The sequence below is a fragment of the Bubalus kerabau genome, chromosome 12 (assembly GCF_029407905.1).
Source record: "Bubalus kerabau isolate K-KA32 ecotype Philippines breed swamp buffalo chromosome 12, PCC_UOA_SB_1v2, whole genome shotgun sequence".
In the NCBI taxonomy this organism is placed as follows: Eukaryota; Metazoa; Chordata; class Mammalia; order Artiodactyla; family Bovidae; genus Bubalus; species Bubalus kerabau.
The window spans coordinates 77,045,688-77,063,066 of NC_073635.1; the positions used below are offsets into that span (position 1 = coordinate 77,045,688).

At 43.8% G+C, this 17,379-nt stretch overlaps 2 protein-coding genes across 2 annotated transcripts in view; one reads left to right on the top strand and one right to left on the bottom strand.

The window, feature by feature from the left end:
- DZIP1 (DAZ interacting zinc finger protein 1) overlaps nt 1–907 on the bottom strand; it is a 49,734-nt gene extending 48,827 nt beyond the window's left edge. The window contains exon 1 of the mRNA XM_055542847.1: nt 662–907. The gene's annotated coding sequence lies outside the window, so the exon portion shown is untranslated. The remainder of the gene's footprint in view (nt 1–661) is intronic.
- LOC129624254 (craniofacial development protein 2-like) lies at nt 322–11,249 on the top strand (the record flags this gene model as incomplete). The annotated part of the gene is made up of 2 exons (XM_055541912.1): nt 322–822; nt 10,341–11,249. Coding segments are annotated over exons 1-2 (1,410 nt in total), but the record flags the coding sequence as incomplete, so codon positions are not given.
- Nucleotides 11,250–17,379: the final 6,130 nt, after the last annotated feature.

Below are 17,379 nucleotides of genomic sequence, written 5' to 3' on the forward strand. Positions count from 1 at the left end.
GTAAAACGTCAGCTCCCAGCCCCTGTCCCTCGTATTTCCTGTGCCTCTGGCCTGTTAGGGGAATTCACCCGGGCTCTGGGCCTGGCGTGCTGCGATTCATGGGGTCGCAAAGAGTCAGACACGACTGAGCGACTGATCTGATCTGATCTGAGTTCAAGCCCTTGGAAATGAAGGTGGGGGTCTCTCTGCGCGCTCCCACTGCATTCGGGGGAGGAGGTGCGCGGGGCTCCGAGGCGCTCATCTCCACTCCCCGCCACCAGCCTGGCCCCGAGCGCCGCGTGGTTGGCCACCCTGGCCCCTAGGCTGAATCTGAGTCGCAAGATGGCCGGAGCAGGAAAGAAGGGGGCCCGCTTTCCCATTCCCTCTGGCCCCCAAGCCTCAGCGGGGCCGCCAGCCGGGTGCAGCCTCTCCCGCCCCGGGCGCACCGCTGGGCCGACCCGCCGAACCCACAAAGACAAAGGCCCGGGAACGCGGGCTCCAGTGGGGCCTCGGCGCCGCCCCTTGAAGGCAAGACAAACGGGGAGTGAGGATTGCGGCAGGCAGGCCCTCGGGGTCTGCAGCGCCTTAGCTCGCTTCGGCGAAAAAGACGGAGGAGGCCATGGCTTCGCGGGCACCGAGATGCTCCGGCCTTCCCTGCACGCCTGGCGCATCCCGGACTCACCCCAGCCGCGCGCTCCTGGGCGGGCGCCGGGCGCTGCTGTCGGACGGGGGCAAGGCTGGGGACGCAGATTCCAGGGGTGCTGCTGGCGCAGGCGGGCCCGTGGAGGCCGAGGAGCAGCCAAGCGGGAAGCGGTGGGCCGGCTCCTTCTTCCAGGGTGCAGGGTGAGTCCTGTGTGTTCAGGGCAAGTTGTGGCGAGGCGAGCCGCCTGGCGCCGCTCCGGGCCCTCCCAGATTCCCGGGCACGGGCGGCTCCGGATCCCCCACCCCCCTCCCGCCCCCTCCCCTCCGCGATCTCCCTCCAGCCTCTTCTCCCGGCCTCCAGGCTCCTCTGGCAGCTGGGCGGGACCGTGCGAGTCTAGACGGCAGAGCTAAAATGCGCTGGGCCAATCCCGCTGTTGGTGCAGACACGTGGTACCTAGGCGCGCTCTGTTGCTGGCGGGGGATGCTAGCCCCTGGAAGGTTTTTGGAAGAGAGACCATTCACTCCTACCCTGTGGTTAGCCTAAAGCCTCAGCTAGCTAATTTCCCATAGAGGTAGGAGCTTTATGTGAATTCCTTCTAAGAAGAGATAGGTTTTAATCGCAGTAGTCTGCAGATGCAAGAGACCTTGAAGAGTCTAGCTAATACAACCTTGGGAAAACCGGATTAAAGACGATGTGCCAAAGCACACAGTAATTTAAGATTTCTGTGCCTTGGCACGTGATTTCCCTTCTCTTTTGGTTATGCCCATTTTAGGGCGAAAAGCACGGATCTCTGTTGACAGGAAGCTTGTCAGTGGGGTGGAGGGGATGGATGTCCTGGGTCAAGAGCAAGGTGACTATCTTTGAAGCTAAAAATGGAACACAGTCTCTAACAATGGGACAAAATTCCATATTTTTAAATAATGAATAATCCTTAACAACCTTGAGGTTGACCCAGGTTGAGAAATCTTAGTGCATCTTTCGCGAAATCTTAGTGCCTGATGAAGCAAAATTGTTCTTCAGTTAGAAAAGAGTAACTACAGAATTTTTGTTGGATGTTATTCATTGGAAAAGACTCTGATGTTGGGAGAGATTGCGAGCAGGAGGAGAAGGGGACAACAGAGGATGAGATGGCTGGATGCTATCACTGACTCAATAGATGTGAGTTTGAGTGAATCCCAAGAGTTGGTGATGGACAGGGAGGCCTGGTGTGCTGCAATTCATGGGGTCGCAAAGAGTCAGACACGACCGAGTGACTGAACTGATGTTACTGTAAAAGGCCTTTCCTTGTGTTTCTCCTTGATGGAATTTGCTTTATAGACTATTTAGCATGAGGCTTCAAACATAGTAATAGCTCAGTATGTATTTATGTTGAATTCCTTCCTTGTTTTGGTTTTTACTTAAAGTCATAAGGTCTTGGGCTTCCCAGGTGGCTCAGTGGGTAAAGAATCCACCTGCAATACAGAAGAGATGGGCTCGATCCTAGGGTCAGGAAGATCTTCTGAAGACGGGCATGGCTACCCATTTCAGTATTCTTGCCTGGAGAAACCCATAGACAGAGGAGCATGGTGGGCTATAGTCCATGGGGGCACAGAGGTTGGACAGGAAGTGAAAGGATGCATGCAGGACAGCCTTAGCGGTTTTTGTTTTTTTAATTTGTTCAATTTCAATTCAATGCTTAAATTTGAAAGATCCACAATCCCATAAAAATATTCCAAAGTAGTATGAGTAAAGATTTCTAGATAAAAATTTCAGGCAATGTGAAGGAGATATGGTCAGTTCAGTTCAATCGCTCAGTCGTGTCCGACTCTTTGCAACCCCATGAATTGCAGCATGCCAGGCCTCCCTGTCCAGGCCTCCCTGTCCATCACCAACTCCCAGAGTTCACTCAGACTCACGTCCATCGAGTCGGTGATGCCATCCAGCCATCTCATCCTCTGTCGTCCCCTTTTTCTCCTGCCCCCAATCCCTCCCAGCATCAGAGTCTTTTCCAATGAGTCAACTCTTTGCATGAGGTGGCCAAAGTACTGGAGTTTCAGCTTTAGCATCATTCCTTCCAAAGAACACCCAGGACCCATCTCCTTTAGAATGGACTGGTTGGATCTCCTTGCAGTCCAAGGGACTCTCAAGTGTCTTCTCCAACACCACAGTTCAAAAAGATCGGTTCTTCAGCACTCAGCTTTCTTTATAGTCCAACTCTCACATCCATACATGACCACTGGAAAAACCATAGCCTTGACTAGACGGACCTTTGTTGGCAAAGTAATGTCTCTGCTTTTCGATATGCTATCTAGGTTGGTCATAACTTTGCTTGGCCACTGCTTTGCAAAGTCTATATTTTGTAGCACTTCGTGGGGGGTTGGGGGGGTTGTGTTGTGCACTCGAATAGGATGATAACTTCATCAACATGATTTGATGATGCACCTTTTGCGTTATGGGTATTCCCATTTGCAACTCTGAGTATATTATGACACATGTGCAGAATTGGAAGAAGTAAGATGAACCAGTGACATGCCCGGATTTCTCACAACACAGCCCTGTGTCATGACAGGGGCAAACATGATTTTCCGTCTGGGTAATTTATGGCCTTAAAGGCTAGCAGCTTAGCTCCAGGCAGAACCCTCTGCCAACTCAGGCTGACCTGCCACTTAAAGGAAAGTCAATTGGATTGGGAGCTTGAAGGTAAAGAATATTGTTTTGTTAGTCGCTGTGAGACTCTTTGCAATCCCATGGACTGTAGCCTGCCCAGCTCCTCTGTCCATGGAATTCTGCAGGCAAGAATACTGGAGTGGGTTGCCATGCTGTCCTTCATGGGATCTTCCCAATCCAGGGATCAAACCTCTGCCTCCTGTGCCTCCTGCCTTCGAGATGGATTCTTTACAGCTGAGCCACTGGGTAAGCCCTGCAAACTCTCTAGGGCAAACATTAACAAATTTAAAAGAGTAGTATGATTAATATGCTAAGAGAGGAGATAAGTGGAATGATATAAACTGCTCCATTAGAAACAGAAAAGGCAGGAAAAGGGGGCAAAAAGAAAGAATAAGCGGAATGAATAGAAAACAGTTGCAAACATGGAAGATATTAACGCAATGATATTAATAATCATTTTATATGTGAATAGTCTAAATGAAACAATTAAAAAACAGAGCCTTCTCAAAGTGGATGAAAAAAAACAAAACAAAGACCCAACAGTCTGTTATCTATAAGAAAGTCACTGCAAATATAAAACTTAAGATAGTGTGAAAGTAAAGGGATGGAAAAAGATACATCACAATTCAAAAGAATCTAGAGCAGCTGAATTAGTTTCAGACAAAGGAGACCTCAGAACAAGAAAAATGTTCAGGGATTAAGAGGAATATTGTATAATGTTGAAGGGGGTCAATGTTCCAAGAAGACATAATACTAAACAGGTATGTATGTACTTGTATGTACGCAAGAACAGAATTTATTTTCATTTATGAAAATAAATGAGGCAAAACATAACTGCAAAGAGAAATAGACAAATCCACAATTACACTTGGAGATTTCAACATCCCTCTTTAACAATAAATAGATCACCTAAGACAAAATTGACTTGAATAGTATTATCAATCAACCTGATCTGATTGGCAATTATAAAATACTGCATTCAAGCTGGTTTTAGAAAAGGCAGAGGAACCAGAGATCAAATTGCCAATATCCGCTGGATCATGGAAAAAGCAAGAGAGTTCCAGAAAAAACATCTATTTCTGCTTTATTGACTATGCCAAAGCCTTTGACTGTGTGGATCACAATAAACTGTGGAAAATTCTGAAAGAAATGGGAATACCAGACCACCTGACCTGCCTCTTGAGAAACCTGTATGCAGGTCGGGAAGCAACAGTTAGAACTGGACATGGAACAACAGACTGGTTCCAAATAGGAAAAAGAGTACATCAAGGCTGTATATTGTCACCCTGCCTATTTAACTTCTGTGCAGAGTACATCATGAGAAACGCTGGGCTGGAGGAAGCACAAGCTGGAATCAAGACTGCTGGGAGAAATATCAATAACCTCAGATATGCAGATGACACCACCCTTATGGCAGAAAGTGAAGAACTAAAGAGTCTCTTGATGAAAGTGAAAGAGGGGAGTGAAAAAGTTGGCTTAAAGCTCAACATTCAGAAAACTAAGATCATGGCATCCTGTCCTATCACTTCATGGCAAACAGATGGGGAAACAGTGGACACAGCGGCTGACTTTATTTTGGGGGGCTCCAAAATCACTGCAGATGGTGATTGCAGCCATGAAATTAAAAGACACTTGCTCCTTGGAAGGAAAGTTATGACCAACCTAGATAGCATATTCAAAAGCAGAGATATTACTTTGCCAACAAAGGTCCATCTAGTCAAGGCTATGGTTTTTCCAGTGGTCATGTATGGATGTGAGAGTTGGACTATAAAGAAAGCTGAGTGCCGAAGAATTGATGCTTTTGAACTGTGAAGTTGGAGAAGACTCTTGAGAGTCCCTTGGACTGCAAGGAGATCCAACCAGTCCATTCTAAAGGAGCACAGTCCTGAGTGTTCATTGGAAGGACTGACATTGAAGCTGAAACTCCAATACTTTGGCCACTTGATGCAAAGAGCTGACTCATTTGAAAAGACCCTGATGCTGGGAAAGATTGAGGGCAGGAGGAGAAGGGAACGACAGAGGATGAGATGGTTGGATGGCATCACCGACTCAATGGACTTGGGTTTGGGTGGACTCCGGGAGTTGGTGATGGACAGGAAGGCCTGGCATGCTGTGGTTCATGGGGTCGCAAAGAGTTGGATATGACTGAGTGACTGAACTGAACTGAAAAACATGAGAATACACGTTCTTCTCAAGCTTGCATGAAACGTTAAAAGAGATATACTGCATTCTGGGCTATCAAACACACCTTAGCAAACATGAGAGAATAGAAATCATGTGACATATGTCCTCAGACCTCAATAGAATTAAACTAGAAATCAGTAGCAGAAAGATAGCTGGAAAATTCCCCAATATTTGGAGATTAACCAACACTTCTAGGTAATATATGGGTCAGAGAAGAAATCTCAAGAGAAATTTAAAAGCATTTGGAACTAAATAGAAACACAATTTATTTAAATGTGTGAGATGCAGTGAAAATGGAGCTTAGAGGGAAATTTGCTCATTAGAATTGAGTCCCTAGGTTTGACCTTCACCCAAGAGGAAAGGAATCATGTTTGCCTTTTGAAGGAAGGAAGCATCAAAGATTTTGAAGCCATATTTTGAAACCACATTGCAACCAGTACCATCATCTCCCTTTCTTTGTTCCCGGGTGGCTTAAGTAGAGAAAATGATTTGGTGGCAGTCTCAACTTAAGAATTCAATGGAACCACTTATGTGTTGCCTTAAACTGACTTGGACCTGGAAGGTGAGTTAAAAACAAAACCCAAACCTAACTTTCATGGAAGGTTGTGGCTCAGTCCCGGTGTTTTGAGTGGGATGGGAAGGGTCCTACAAATCAGATAAGAACTTGTATTTAAATGTCGTACTTTGGATCCCCTGATGAATTTAATCACAACCAGGGCTTCCCCAGTGGCTCAGTGGTAAAGAATCTGCCTGCAGTGCGGGAGACCTGGGTTTGATCCCTGGCTTGGGAAGATCCCCTGGAGAAGGGAAAGGCTGCCCACTCAAGTATTCTGGCCTGGAAAATTCCATAGACTGTATAGTCCATGGGGTCACAAAGAGTCGGACACAACTGAGCGACTTTCACTTTCACTTGATTCACTTGAATTAATCATTCACTTGAAGACAGAAGTGAGACAGAAGCGATTTTCCTGCTATAATTTGTGCTGGCAAGCAAAGTCATACGCCTCAGGGTGTCCAGGGTGTCCGTGGGTAAAGGGAGCAGCGGAATTCTATGTCTAGTCAAAACTTTCATCATGTCAAGTGGCTGTTGAGACAGTAGTGACTGTACTGGGTTTTTTCAATCAGAGGATTAAACTCCCAAACCTAAAAGTCCCGACGCTACTGTTCCCCACCCCAAACTGCTCTATCCCTTTCTATGATTTTGCAAGTATCTAATTAGGTGCAAATATCCTGAGATGCAGGTTCGATCCCTGGATTAGGAAGATCTCCTGGAGTAGGAAATGGCAACCCACTCCAGTATTTTTTGCCTGAAAAATGCTATGGACAGAGGAGCTGGTAGGCTGTAGTCCATGGGGTCTCAAAGAGTCAGGCAAGACTGAGCCTGCATCCATGCACACACCTTGCTGCTTTAACTACCTAGAGTGGCTTCTACTTCCTACACTAAAGCCATACTGATGCTGTTTTTATTACTAAAAGGTTATATCAAAGATGTGGTAAAGAGGTGCCTGGAAGGCGATGGCACCCCACTCCAGTATTCTTGCCTGGAAAACCCCATGGACAGAGGAGCCTGGTAGGCTGCAGTCCATGGGGTCGTGAAGAGTCGGACACAACTGAGTGATTTCACTTTCACTTTTCATTTTCCTGCATTGGAGTAGGAAACGGCAACCCACTCCAGTGTTCTTGCCTGGAGAATCCCAGGGACCGGGGAGCCTGGTGGGCTGCCGTCTATGGGGTCGCACAGAGTCGGACATGACTGAAGCGACTTAGCAGCAGCAGCAGTAGCATCCAATCCTTTATTCCCTTTCCTGAAATCTTTGAATTCCTTCCTTGTTAAAGGGTCTCTGACTTTGAAGATATAATTGATTGTGGGACAAAGGTCAGTGCACATCTGCTTTGAAGTCTTTCTCCCATCTTTTCATATGATGAATACACAACCTCTGGGAAGGGCCATATCTACCAATACATTCAGCCCCATCCAAATTAGGAACAGTGCTTCTTGATCTAGAAACCTCAAAATCTATTCCCATAAACATTCTCCCAATTTGGGGAGGGGGGTATAAATTAGCAAATTCCTACACCATCTAGATTTCTAAACCTTCCATACCAGTGTTCTTTCAGATTGTCTCACCCACTCCCCACCCCACCCCCAGGCAATGCTAAATTGGTATTCTGTTGCCATAGCAACAGTGTGGCTTGGCTCCTGAGAGGAAAATGATTTGTTCTCACCTGCAATGGTAGCAAAGCTTTCTCTGCCAAAGAAAGCTGCTGCTAAGTCACTTCAGTCGTGTCCGACTCTGTGTGATCCCATAGACAGCAGCCGTCTAGGCTCCTCTGTCCCTGGGATTCTCCAGGCAAGAACACTGGAGTGGGTTGCCATTTCCTTCTCCAGTACGTGAAAGTGAAAAGTGAAAGTGAAGTCGCTCAGTCATGTCCGACTCTTAGCAGAGGGAGGAGTCATTTCTGGATGGCTGAGGACTTCAGCTCTTCTCAAACTTTCAGATGCTCTCGAACTGTCATCAGCATTTCTTGAAAGACTTGCTAAAACACAAATAGCTGTACCTACCAGTAGAGTTTCACATTTAGTAGATCAGGGCTGGAGCTAGAAATTTTGCCTCCATAACAAGTTCCCAGGTGATGCCATTGGTCTAGGGACCCCACTTTGAAAACCAACACTGCATTCAGTTTTACAAATCCTCTTAAATGTCACCCTTTCCACTTGTCAGCATCCACTGTCTTCTCATCAGTTCTCCAACCTTCATAGAATGAATGTGAGCCTAACTCACAAAATCCATTTTGGGGGTAGGTTTCGTATGTTTGCCATCTTACAGCTTTAGGTGAAAATTGATTTTTTTCATCCAAATCATAGAAAGACCTGGAATATTGCCAACGTGAAATGTTGAGATTTGATCCTTTTCTCTTAAGTTATACATAAGATGAAGAAAGGTCAGTATGCCTAGTTGTTCAGCATTCTTCCTTTTAAAGTTGATCACTACTTAGCCCCAACCTTAGTGGACAAACTGTTTCAGTGAATGTTAATCGGAGTCTCAGATTCTTTTTACCTCATTTTAGTCAAATAATTCCAGACATCCCACATTTCCCCGAGTGCCTGTTCTCAGGCACCAATTTCCATATTAGTTAAATTTCTTTGCTCATCAGCAACAGAAAACGATTCTGTTAACTGACAGCAATGATGGACCTGTGTAGCTTGGATACAAATTGGGGACTCTGGATAAAGCATTCATGAAGATATTTTGTACTAGCTATGCAACTTTTTAAAGAATAGGATATATATTTATCTCATTTAAAGACAGTCTAAGGACTTCCCTGGTGGTCCAGTGGCTAAGACTTCACGTTCCCAAAGCAGAGGGGCACAGGTGCAATCCCTGGTCAGGGCACTAGATCCCATATGCCTCAACTAAGACTTTGCACACCATAACAAAGAAATTGTGCATACTGAAACTAAAGATCATGTGTGCTGCAACAAAGACCAGGCACAGTCAAAAAATCAATTAATTAAAATATTAAAAAATAAAATAAGTCCAGAGAGAAGCAATTCGATGATGGGCGGCTCCAAAAAGTTATTAGGCACTCAAGCTTCTTTCAGCTCAACCCTGGTGTGTGGAAGACGGGTGCTGCAGTTTCCACAGTCAGGTCTCATTCAGTTCAGTTCAGTTCAGTCCAGTCACTCAGTCGTGTCCAACTCTTTGCGACCCCATGAATCGCAGCACGCCAGGCCTCCCTGTCCATCACCAACTCCTGGAGTTCACTCAGACTCACGTCCATCGAGTCAGTGATGTCATCCAGCCATCTCATCCTCTGTCGTCCCCTTCTCCTCCTGCCCCCAATCCCTCCCAGCATCAGAGTCTTTTCCAACGAGTCAGTCTCCGCATGAGGTAGCCAAAGTACTGGAGTTTCAGCTTTAGCATCATTCCTTCCAAAGAAATCCCAGGGCTGATCTCCTTCAGAATGGACTGGTTGGATCTCCTTGTAGTCCAAGGGACTCTCAGGTCTCATTAAATGAATTTAAAATAATACCTGAAAAACTATGATCAGAAGTGCAGCCTCCATGAATATTTTTCCTGGAAGCAAATATAATGATACATGAAACCAGAAAAAACTTCAAAAATGACTAGTAGGAGCAATATTCTGGTGTTCTTGCATATCCAAAACTGCTGATCTGTTGGCTTTATTCTTAAATAAGTTTTGCTAATTGCCCATAGCACTGAGTGTTTGGAAATGACTGATCCATTCTAAATGTTTATTAAAGTAATAATTGGCAGAAAAAGAACTCATGTGAAAGATGGGTAAAATATGCAATGGTACACTCATTTCAGAGTTCCCAAGGGAGAAAAGGAAAATAAGGCAAAAGAAGAAATGTATCAACATGTAAGAAAAATTTCTAAGAATAAATTAGAAATTTTTGGAACAATCCCACGTCCAGGGAGCTGTGGCTGTGAGGGCGCAGGAGGGCCTAGAGGAGCTATCCCATGTTGAAGGTCAGGAAGGGCAGTGGTGAGGAGATACCCCTCGTCCAAGGTAAGGAGCAATGGCTGCACTTTGCAGGAGCAGCCGTGAAGAGATACTCAACGCCCAAGGTAAGAGAAACCTAAGTAAGACGGTAGGTGTTGCAAGAGGGCATCAGAGGGCAAACACACTGAAACCATACTCACAGAAAACTAGTCGATCTAATCACACTAGGACCACAGCCTTGTCTAACTCAATGAAACTAAGCCATGCCCGTGGGGCAACCCAAGACGGGCGGGTCATGGTGGAGAGATTTGACAGAATGTGGTCCACTGGAGAAGGGAATGGCAAACCACTTCAGTATTCTTGCCTTGAGAACCCCATGAACACTATGAAAAGGCAAAATGATAGGATACTGAAAGAGAAACTCCCCAGGTCAGTAGGTGCCCAATATGCTACTGGAGATCAGTGGAGAAATAACTCCAGAAAGAAGGAAGGGATGGAGCCAAAGCAAAAACAATACCCAGCTGTGGAGGTGACTGGTGATAGAAGCAAGGTCCGATGCTGTAAAGAGCAATATTGCATAGGAACCTGGAATGTCAGGTCCATGAATCAAGGCAAATTGGAAGTGGTCAAACAAGAGATGGCAAGAGTGACTGTCGACATTCTAGGAATCAGCGAACTCAAATGGACTGGAATGGGTGAATTTAACTCAGATGACCATTATATCTGCTACTGTGGGCAGGAATCCCTCAGAAGAAATGGAGTGGCCATCATGGTCAACAAAAGAGTCCGAAATGCAGTACTTGGATGCAATCTCAAAAACGACAGAATGATCTCTGTTCGTTTCCAAGGCAAACCATTCAATATCACAGTAATCCAAGTCTATGCCCCAACCAGTAACGCTGAAGAAGCTGAAGTTGAACGGTTCTATGAAGACCTCCAAGACCTTTTAGAACTAACACCCAAAAAAGATGTCCTTTTCATTATAGGGGACTGGAATGCAAAAGTAGGAAGTCAAGAAACACCTGGAGTAACAGGCAAATTTGGCCTTGGAATACGGAATGAAGCAGGGCAAAGACTAATAGAGTTTTGCCAAGAAAATGCACTGGTCATAACAAACACCCTCTTCCAACAACACAAGAGAAGACTCTATACATGGACATCACCAGATGGTCAACACCGAAATCAGATTGATTATATTCTTTGCAGCCAAAGATGGAGAAGCTCTATACAGTCAGCAAAAACAAGACCAGGAGCTGACTGTGGCTCAGACCATGAACTCCTTATTGCCAAATTCAGACTGAAATTGAAGAAAGTAGGGAAAACCACTAGACCATCCAGGTATGACTTAAATCAAATCCCTTATGATTATACAGTGGAAGTGAGAAATAGATTTAAGGGCCTAGATCTGATAGATAGAGTGCCTGATGATCTATGGACAGAGGTTCGTGACATTGTACAGGAGACAGGGATCAAGACCATCCCCATGGAAAAGAAATGCAAAAAAGCAAAATGGCTGTCTGGGGAGGCCTTACAAATAGCTGTGAAAAGAAGAGAAGTGAAAAGCAAAGGAGAAAAGGAAAGATAGAAACATCTGAATGCAGAGTTCCAAAGAATAGCAAGAAGAGATAAGAAAGCCTTCTTCAGTGATCAATGCAAAGAAATAGAGGAAAACAACAGAATGGGAAAGACTAGGGATCTCTTCAAGAAAATCAGAGATACCAAAGGAACATTTCATGCAAAGATGAGCTCGATAAAGGACAGAAATGGTATAGACCTAACGGAAGCAGAAGATATTAAGAAGAGATGGCAAGAATACACAAAAGAACTGTACAAAAAAGATCTTCATGACCCAGATAATCACGATGGTGTGATCACTCACCTAGAGCCAGACATCCTGGAATGTGAAGTCAAGTGGGCCTTAGAAAGCATCACTACGAACAAAGCTAGTCGAGGTGATGGAATTCCAGTTGAGCTATTCCATATCCTGAAAGATGATGCTGTGAAAGTGCCACACTCAATATGCCAGCAAATTTGGAAAACTCAGCAGTGACCACAGGACTGGAAAAAGTCAGTTTTCATTCCAATCCCAAAGAAAGGCAATGCCAAAGAATGCTCAAACTACCACACAGTTGCACTCATCTCACACGCTAGTAAAGTAATGCTCAAAATTCTCCAAGCCAGGCTTCAGCAATATGTGAACCGTGAACTTCCTGATGTTCAAGCTGGTTTTAGAAACGGCAGAGGAACCAGAGATCAAATTGCCAACATCCGCTGGATCATGGAAAAAGCAAGAGAGTTCCAGGAAAGCATCTATTTCTGCTTTATTGACTATGCCAAAGCCTTTGACTGTGTGGATCACAATAAACTGTGGAAAATTCTGAAAGAGATGGGAATACCAGAACACCTGATCTGCCTCTTGAGAAATTTGTATGCAGGTCAGGAAGCAATAGTTAGAACTGGACATGGAACAACAGACTGGTTCCAAATAGGAAAATGAGTTCTTCAAGGCTGTATATTGTTACCCTGTTTATTTAACTTATATGCAGAGTACATCATGAGAAATGCTGGACTGGAAGAAACACAAGCTGGAATCAAGATTGCCGGGAGAAATATCAATAACCTCAGAAATGCAGATGACACCACCCTTATGGCAGAAAGTGAAGAGGAACTCAAAAGCCTCTTGATGAAAGTGAAAGTGGAGAGTGAAAAAGTTGGCTTAACGCTCAACATTCAGAAAATGAAGATCATGTCATTCGGTCCCATCACTTCATGGGAAATAGATGGGGAAACAGTGGAAACAGTGTCAGACTTTATTTTTCTGGGCTCCAAAATCACTACAGATGGTGACTGCAGCCATGAAATTAAAAGATGCTTACTCCTTGGAAGGAAAGTTATGACCAACCTAGACAGCATATTCAAAAGCAGAGACATTCCTTTGCCATCAAAGGTTCGTCTAGTCAAGGCTATGGTTTTTCCTGTGTTCATGTATGGATGTGAGAGTTGGACTGTGAAGAAGGCTGAGCACTGAAGAATTGATGCTTTTGAACTGTGGTGTTGGAGAAGACTCTTGAGAGTCCCTTGGACTGCAAGGCGATCCAACCAGTCCATTCTGAAGGAGATCAGCCCTGGGATTTCTTTGGAAGGAATGATGCTAAAGCTGAAACTCCAGTATTTTGGCCACCTCATGCGAAGAGCTGACTCATTGGAAAAGACCCTGATGCTGGGAGGGATTTGGTGCAGGAGGAGAAGGGGACGACAGAGGATGAGATGGCTGAATGGCATCACTGCCTCAGATGTGAGTCTGAGTGAACTCTGGGAGTTGGTGATGGACAGGGAGGCCTGGCATGCTGCGATTCATGGGGTCGCAAAGAGTCGGACACGACTGAGCGACTGATCTGATCTGATCTCTGATGTAATGTGTTTGCTCTTTAAAAATCATTATATGAATGAATTTTTCAGTTTTATTTTTTTAATCCACTCTCCTTTTGATGGAGGAGGTATGTTCAATTTGTGGCTCTTATACATAAAGCCACATTACAGTACAAGAGGTTTTGTGGACATATGTTTTCGTTTTTCTAAGACCAATACCTAGGAGTGGAATTCATTGCTAGGTCACTGAGTCCATATAGGTTTAACTTTTTAACTCATTATCAAAGTTTTCTGAAATGGTTGTCAGTCAGTTCAGTGGCTGAGTCCTGTCCGATTCTTTGAGATTCCATGGACTGCAGCACGCCAGGCCTCTCTGTCCATCACCAACTCCAGACTTTACTCAAACTCATGTCCATTGAATCGGTGATGCCATCCAACCATCTCATCCTCTGTCATCCCCTTCTCCTGCCACTTTCAATCTTTCCTAGCATCAGGGTCCTTTCAAATGAGTCAGTTCTTCGCATCAGGTGGTCAAAGTATTGGAGCTTCAGCTTCAGCATCAGTCCTTCCAGTGAATATTCAGGACTGATTTCCTTTAGAATGGACTGGTTGGATCTCCTTGCAGTCCAAGGGACTCTCAAGAGTCTTCTCCAACACCACAGTTCAAAAGCATCAATTCTTCGGCGCTCAGCTTTCTTTATAGTCCAACTCTCACAGGTGTACATGACCACTGGAAAAACCATAGCCTTGACTAGACGGACCTTTGTTGGCAAAGGAATGTCTCTGCTTTTTAATATGCTGTCTAGGTTGATCATAACTTTTCTTCCAAGGAGCAAGCATCTTTTAATTTCATGGCTGCAGTCACCATCTACAGTGATTTTGGAGCCCAAAAAAATAGTCTGTCACTGTTTCCACTGTTTCCTCATCTATTTGCCATGAAGTGATGGGACCAGATGCCATGATCTTAGTTTTCTGAATGTTGAGCTTTAAGCCAACTTTTTCACTCTCCTCTTTCACCGTCATCAAGAGGCTCTTTGGTTCTTCTTCCCTTTCTGCCATAAGGGTGGTGTCATCTGCATATCTGAGGTTATTGATATTTCTCCCGACAATCTTGCTTCCGGCTTGTGTTTCAGCATTTCTCATGAGGTACTCTGCATATAAGTTAAATAAGCAGAGTGACAATATACAGTCTTGACGTACTCCTTTCCCGATTTGGAACCAGTCTGTTGTTCCATGTCCAGTTCTAACTGTTGCCTCTTGACCCGCATACAGATTTCTTAAGAGGCAGGTCAGGTGGTCTGTACCATTTCATAATCCTGCCAACAATGTATGAGAATTTCAGTTGTTCCAGATGCTTGCAACACTTTGGCCTTCTGTATCTTACCGTCCATACTTTGCTCCAGCTGAGTATTCAGGCAGTTATTCTTAGTTTCTTATGTTTAATTTGTGTTCTGATGCTCAGAAACTTTAGTCCAGGTACATAAATTCCAGTAATGGGTCCTAGGTCCTAGGACAACACTTGGTATTGTCAATCATTTTTCCTGGTAAGCCCTTCTGGTGGGTGTGTAATGAGATCTCATTATAGTTTTAATTTGCATTTCTCTGATGATCAATCATGTTGAATATCTTTTTATGTGCTTATTGCCTATTCGATTCTTTCATTTATGGGTACGGTTGGCTTTTGAACAATGTGGAGAGTTAATCTGAGTACAACTTATACTTGGCCTTCCATATGCATGGCTCCTCCATTTCCACAGGTTCAATGATCCCGGGTCAAGTAGTACTTATCATTATTGAAAAATATCCACGTATAAGAGGACCTGGGCAAACCAGAAGTCAACTTTTTTTTTTTTTTTTTGGCTTCACTGGGTCTTAGTTGCAGCATGTGGGATCTCTGGTCTTTGTTGGGACATGCGGGATCTTTAGTTGTGGCATGTGGGATCTAGTTTCCCGACCAGGGATTGAACCTGGGCCCCCTGCATTGGGAGCTCAGAGTCTTAGCCATTAGACCACCAGGGAAGTCCCTGTACTCACTTTTGAATAAGGTGATTTTTTTCCTAAAGCTGCTTTTGTAGAAAGTTTGTACAAAGGAGGAGATTAGGTTGTGTTCCACACTAGCCTTAATTTTTCTTTTGATCCAAGTTTTTGTTTAATTTGATTTAGCTTTTATTTCTCCTCTGCAAAGGGTGACAGGTAGCCACAGAGTTGTTCATCATGTCACATTTCTCTTCTTCTGCCATGGGGACAAATTGTTTCCTGGAGATGAAAATTAATAAATAAATCATCTTTGAGGACCATACATTTTGTTTCTTGGAACCAAAGTATGTCCTAAGTAGATTCTGTCCCTAAGCATTGCATCTCATTCTTCTTGTTGCAAATAAGATATTTTGAGTTTTTTCACTACAGAATATGCTTCTAATTTTGTAAGACAGGCTAGGACCTAGGACCTATTACTGGAGTTTATGTACCTCGACTAAAGTTTCTGAGCATCAGAACACAAAATAACCATAAGAAACTAAGAATAACTGCATGAATACTCAGCTGGAGCAAAGTATGAATGGTAAGATACAAAAGGCCAAAACCCAATTGCCACTTCTGAGGTACCAGGAGCAATACCAGGGTACCACAGATAATCCCTACACACATCTCCACCAAGGGGCTGGCCGACCACCCAAGCCACCCCTTCCACCCAACCCACCAATCCGCCTTCACCCTCACCCTATTTGCCCCCTCCACTCATCTTGGGGAGTGAAAAAGGGCACCTGTTACTTGTTCCCACTGCCTCGTGCTACAGCGTAAGTCCCAGTAGAGCCTTGACTACATTCCTGGTCTGGCCTCTTATCAAGCTTTACTGATTAAAGAGTCCAAGAACCCAGGCTGGTAACACTTGGAGGAGTAGCTTCCTGAATTTTTGTGAAAGGAGCACTGGCGGACATTCTCTCTCTGATTCCTCTCTTATTTGGCATCCCTCCCCCTTACTTTGGGAACTGGAGTTTTCAACATTTTGTTGAGGTTGTAATTTGTTTTTCTGTGTTTTATTTGTTGCTGTGGCTTTGGTGATTTCCAAGAGGGAAAGGAGGCGATACTGATCTGACACTACCATCCTCAAAATATAAGGTTTGGAAAATACCAAGTTAAAGCAGTTTGCTTCCTTTTTTTTTCTTTTGGCCGAGATTTTTTCTTTTAAACCTGAATGAGTGCTGTATTTTATCAAATAGCTGAATCTGTTCAAATGATTTTTCATCTGCCTGTTAATTTGATGTATTTCATTAAAAGATGTTTCAATGTTGGTCTGTCCTTGTATTTCTGGTTAACTTCTTGGTTTGTTTGTTTTTTTAGCTGCTGAGTTGGTTTTGGAAATAGTCCATTTAAGATTGCTCTATCTACCCTCATAATTCATTTCATGGTTTTCTTTTCTTTCCAGTTTTAGCATCAAGACTTCTAAATTGAGTTGGAGAGGTTTTAATTAAAAAAAAAAAATACTCTTACTTTATATAAGCTAGGGATTACAAATCTGTGAGGGCCAGGCAGATTTTTTTTAGGTTAGAATGCACAACTACTAATTTATGTTCTTTTTTAGTTCTTGGATTATTTGGGCATTCTGTTTCTCACCTCTGTTTTCAAATTTGGCATAAAGACACTCAAATGTTTTATCTTACACATTAAAACATCTCTACTATATTTGTAGCTGTTTGCCCCCCTTTAAATGCTAATATACATCCTTTCTCTTTTGTTAAGCTCGCTCTATTTTTGTCCACTTGGCTTTCAATGTTTAACTTTTTGGTTTGGATCCTTCATATTTCTTTGTCACTCTCATCACAGTACATTTTATTCATTTTTCATTAGTTTTTTTTTTTCCTTTCTGTTTCTTTATTATTGTTCTGTAGTGTTTATAACATCCTAAGCTAAGTACATCTCTTCTTTCCTTTCTTTGTTAACTGACAGCATTTAAGGCTCTGAATTTCTTTCTAAATACTTGCTTTAGCAGCTTTCCACGAATTATGATAACGTAGCATTTTCATTATCCTCTAGTTTTTCATAATCTGGAATTTTCATGATTTTTTTTTTTTTACCATGACTAGTTTAGA